Raw genomic sequence first — 5,257 nt, 5'->3', positions numbered from 1 at the left:
TGATGCCCCAGCAAGTTGCATCGGGTTGTTGCTATATTAATATAGCGGAGCGAAAGCCTATTTCGAGGATATGTTCTTTATTTTGAAATGTATATTTGATACATTTTGAATGTTAAAAAAATTTAGGTGAAAAATTCAAGTATACATCTTTACATGCTATGTGCACACAAAGATTTTCCATGAAAAACCCACTTGTCTTTTTGGCCGTGTAGAAAAGATAAAATTTAGTGCTGAAAATAAAAGTGTTTGTGAGACATGTTTTGTCATTTTACATGTTCCATAAAAAATATTGATTTTCACGAAATTGCACGAGCACACATAGATTGTTAAGATGTAAATGGTAAGAAAAATGTTACTATTTTTTATAAGAACTAAAAGTATAATTTTTTTTAGAGACATCACATGTACCCGAGGGCCGAATTAAATTTCCGGATTTCCGCAACATATAACGAGATTTTTGCCGTAGGTAGAATTGTAGCTGATCTGAACTCATTGCAAGTTGACGAGAGTGGTGTTTGGGCTGATGGAGCAGATGCTTTATATTATGAGATTCTTTTAAATATAAAAAATTAAAGTATTAAAGAATTTAAAATATTTTCCTGAAGAGGCAGATAAGGTATTAGACGGCTGTTTGATACCACCAGAAAGACAAAAAAAAAAAGATTCTAAGGAATAAAAAAAGCAAAAATTAGGTCTATGTTCAACGAGAAAAATTATCAAGAGCAAGGAAAAGTATTTTATTTCCATTCGCCCAAATCGTAGCTACATCTTCATGTGTTAACACGTTAACAAAGTTATTTCATGAAAAATCGGTTTGACCATATGTGTAAAAAACACAAAATTTGATGAACTTCCCTAGGATATTTTTTTACATAGATAAAATAAGATATCATTTTTTCACGAAACTTGACGAATGCAGAGAATATACATATATAACTTTTTGTCAAAAAAAATTTACACGTCAAATACATTTCGTGGCAGAGAGAGAGCATATGGACCCGAGACAAAATTGAAGTTCCGGCTTGACTACTGCTATTAGATTGTGTCAGGTTCAGCCTAAAACAGGAGCCATTTGCATCCAGCGCAAAGAACGAGCATACTCCTGCGCTCGGAATAAATCGGCGCTGATCGAGTGGTGCACAGGGATACATATATATATGGTGTCGATTAACCATGAACAGAGGGTGTATAAATTATCATCACTGTATCAGACTGAAGCATCCAAAGAGGAAGTGTTACGGGCGTACAAGCAGAAAGCACATCGCTTCGGCCCCAGCCTTATGATGAAAGAAAAGGCAGTACCATGAACAAAAATACAAGTACATCACAACATAAATTAAATGAAACGCCTATGCATAACGCATCTGCAGTTCTGCACAGCAAGCTACATTTACAACCAATACATTTTTATTCCGGCACACAACATACACACATAGTCCGACCAACGGGCAGGATCGCAAGCTACAAAGTGGAAACCACTAGCGCTAGCTCCTGATATGATGTCCCCTCCCTGATCACTCTCTAGAGAGTGGTGTTGTCCGTCGTCGGGTATGCGCCGGCGCCTGGGTTCGCGGGATCGGCGGTGACGGGTGTGTGGTTGTCGTGCGGGCCGGTGAGGGGCTCGCGCGTGCCGTGGTGTGCAGCGGCGACCTCGCCGCGGTGCTCCGCCTTCTCCTGCTGCTTCTGCGCCTTTGCCTGGGCCTTCTCGGCACGCGTCTCCGCTGCCTCGACGCGGTGCTCCGCCTTCTCTTGGTGCATCTGCGCCTTGGCCTGGGCCTTGTTGGCGCGCGTCTCCTCCTTGGCCATCTCCTTCTGGCCGTGCGTCGTCGCCGTGGCCTTGCCCGTCTTGCCCTGCGTCTTGGCCGTCCCCTCGTTCACCTTCTCCTTGGCCGAGCTCACCATGTCCTTCACCTTCACCTTAGCAGTCTGCATCTTCCCCTGCCGCTGGTTCCTCGCAGAAAAGCTTCTTGGCTATGTGTATTTTCTTCTGTGAGTGTGCTAGTGCTGTGGAATGTTGAAATTCTTGTCGGACATGTCGTCGATTTATAGGCAACGATGGAACGTTGGATTGGATTATTGTAATGGCGGCGCTGGCGTTTGGGTTTTGTCGGATGGGAGACGTGGGGGTAGTAGGTGGCGCGCATGCGGGTTCGAGAGCAAACCGGAGTTGCACGTCGTGGTGTGAGGTGGCGAATATGTTGGAACGACTGTGCGGGCGAGTAAGCTGCGTGGCGCCTCGCTAGAGATGCAAGTAAACTCCCACCCTATTTTTTTTATTAAACACATATATATATATATATTAGGCAAACAAGCCGCCTCATTAAAAACCTCCCAGTCCCTTTCGGTACCCTGAAAGGAAAAGAGTGCGTCAAAAATTTACTACCCCTGAACACAGTATGGTTACAAAATAATCACCCGATCAAAAATAAGAACAGGATCTAGAAAATGGCAGGATCAGAAAACCAAAACTCCCGGACTTCCTGTGTGTATCCATGGCGAGCCAGCAGGTGCGCAACCTCATTAGCTTCTCGCGGACAATGTGTGCACATCGCCATACCAAGCACCGTTAGCAGATGCCTGCAGTCATCAATAATCATCGCTCATGTTCCTCTATACTCCGATGGATCTTGAACAACTTCCACCACCTCCATCGAGTCAGATTCCACAGCTAGAGACTGAGCTCCAAACTGTTCTGCCAGTTTTAGCCCATTAAAAAAAGGCTAATGCCTCCATTGTTGCCACATCGATCGCATGATCATTATGATCACAACAGGCCGCAATAAAATTTCCTCTAGAATCTCTTATAATTGCACCGGTTGCTCCTCTCCCCGTCTCTGGATTGATCCCACGTCATGCCCGTAAATTTATTTTGTACAACTTTTCCGTAGACGTAGCAATACTGGTGTGCTTTAATAGACGTCTAAAGTTAAGCTGAAACGTTTTCTTGAGGCACAAGGACGATTGAGATTAAACGATACATGTTAGCAGTGGTGGACCCAGCCCAAAACTTAAGTGGGGGCCAAAGTGAGTGGGGGCAATACTATTGGACTGACTAGGGGCCCAATTAGTGAAATACTAGGATTTATAGCTAAGAAATCAGAAATTGTGTGGGGGCCTTGGCCCCCACTCGGCCCAACGTAGGTCCGCCCCTGCATGTTAGGGATTAGAAGTATGATGGCTGAAACTATGCACCCTAGCCGCCCCCGCTACGAAACCGAAAGAGTGACGCGGTCTGGGTTCTTTCTTTTTCCCACCGAAACCTATATCCAAGTTCAGTACAGCCTCGGGGGCTGACGTAGCCATACGTCACGATCCCACGTGGGTCTCACATACTAACCTAATCACAGTGATTAGCTCCCACATCCATGCATGCACCTTTTTGAGCAGAACTGAAGATATGAGGTATGTTGTTCCTGCCGCCGCTGGGTAAAACGCTGACGTTGGTAGCTCGTCTGACGGCTCTCGGGCCTACTGTAGGGCCTCCTCGCTTTTCGCATCACGCCACCAGCGCCGATCTAATCCCCTTGACGACCCCGCAGATCCGCGACCATGGAAGGTGCGCCAACAGCTCGGCATCTTCCGCGCTAGGGTTTCTATACCAAAACGACGTCAGCTTCTTTGTCTTTTTAAACTGAGACAATTCCATGGTCCATGATTCCAACTTGTAATAGTCAAACACACGCAGTATTGTCGATTTTAATTATATAGCGCAACACAAGCGAAGATGGCGGACTATAGGTCTAGTATTATTGAGAAACAAAATGAGTACGTCGGCAATGATGATTCCAATTTGAGAACATGTCACTACATCAAAATTTGCAGCACGAAGCTGGCTGGAGCGAAGACGAGTTTGGTATGAGTCACATTAGTTTTCATGTTGCATTATTTTTCATGTCAATTACCGACATCAACTAATATACGGTTTCTCATGTCATAATTTGTTTAGATTGTCTACGAGGACTTCGATAATGATTAGAGCCATCGTGAAGAGATAGACACTGAAAACACTAGTGACACTACTAGGAAAAAGCCTATAGGTGGAGGCAAGTGGTGCCGGCGCACCACCTTGGACGTGCGCCGGTGGAAAGTGTTATCGGCGCACCACTTTGCAGCCACGCCGGCGATGAAGGGCTACTGCCGGCGCACCTCCGGAAAAGACGCGCCGGGGAAAAATCCTGGCATGGCCGCGGTCGATTTGGGCCAGGCCCAAGAATCATTGCCGGCGCACCAGCCCAGGGGTGCGCCGCCGGCGCACCCCTGGGCTGGTGCGCCGACAATGATTCTTGGGCCTGGCCCGGGGGTGATATAGCAGAAAGGGCTACGTGCTGCCGGCGCACCCATGCCCTGGTGCGCCGGCAGTAACCTGGGCAGTTATTTCTGCTCAACACCAATCCCCCACTACTCCACTCTCCACTCCTCCACACAAACCCGAGCCTTCTCCCAACCCAGCTCATTTTTGTCCATTTCTATCCCCAATTTCACCAATTTGACCAAACAAAATCATATTTTTTGAGCAAATCTTCCCTTCCTACATGCATCTCCCACATCCCCCTATGTAGATCTAGATCTACTATCCCGCATTGACCGCTCAATCTAGATCTAGATCTAGAAAGTCGGCTTCCATACGCCATTGTCGCGGCGCGTCGTCTCGATCTTATCGATGAATATATCAAACAAATAGGTGATTAATGAACAAATTAAGGAATGAAATCGACGTATGTTGGACATTTGAAGCAAAGCTCTCGTGTGTGGCATATATATATGTTGTGCTTGTGCTTGTGTGTGTGTGTTGGCGTTGAAAATGAGTTACCAACGTTGCGCCGAAATGTTGATTCTTCAAGTTTCCGTTTCGGCACATTTCTGGCGCTCCTATGTCCTACCGTGTAGGAAGGTCATGCCGAAATTTTCTGTGAAAACTACCGACGGATGCATGGTTCTAATCAATTATGTAATCTTACCATGCAGGCGATAATGGTTATCGAGATGAGTGAAAGCATCGTGATGAGATATCTGAAACACGCGATCATCGACATGTATGAAAATAACCGCACAGAGGTATTGTGTCCGTGCCGGAGATGCAAACGAGGGAAATGGTTTGACCCGTATTCAGGCAAATTGCAGGGGCACATGCTCACTAATGGTTTCATGCATGGACACACTCAATGGATGAGTGATGATGGCGCGGAGGTCAATGGGGCGACGGCGGCAGGTGGTAATAATGGCCGGCAAGAAGGAGGGCATCATGATATTGATGACG

General features: G+C 46.2%; 1 protein-coding gene across 1 annotated transcript; it reads right to left on the bottom strand.

The window, feature by feature from the left end:
- Positions 1-1,278: 1,278 nt before the first annotated feature.
- On the bottom strand, positions 1,279-2,024 carry LOC127336562 (uncharacterized). The gene has a single exon (XM_051363389.1). It carries the CDS (start codon positions 1,930-1,932, stop codon positions 1,522-1,524), a length of 411 nt encoding a protein of 136 aa, XP_051219349.1. The 5' UTR covers positions 1,933-2,024; the 3' UTR covers positions 1,279-1,521.
- Between the last annotated feature and the right edge of the window lie 3,233 nt (positions 2,025-5,257).

Source organism: Lolium perenne, chromosome 2 (assembly GCF_019359855.2).
Source record: "Lolium perenne isolate Kyuss_39 chromosome 2, Kyuss_2.0, whole genome shotgun sequence".
In the NCBI taxonomy this organism is placed as follows: Eukaryota; Viridiplantae; Streptophyta; class Magnoliopsida; order Poales; family Poaceae; genus Lolium; species Lolium perenne.
This window is presented reverse-complemented; position numbering and strand designations above follow the sequence as displayed.

Coding starts and splice junctions, on each gene's coding strand:
- LOC127336562 (XM_051363389.1), bottom strand. CDS start 1,932: ATGCAGACTGCTAAGGTGAAGGTGAAGGACATGGTGAGCTCGGCCAAG.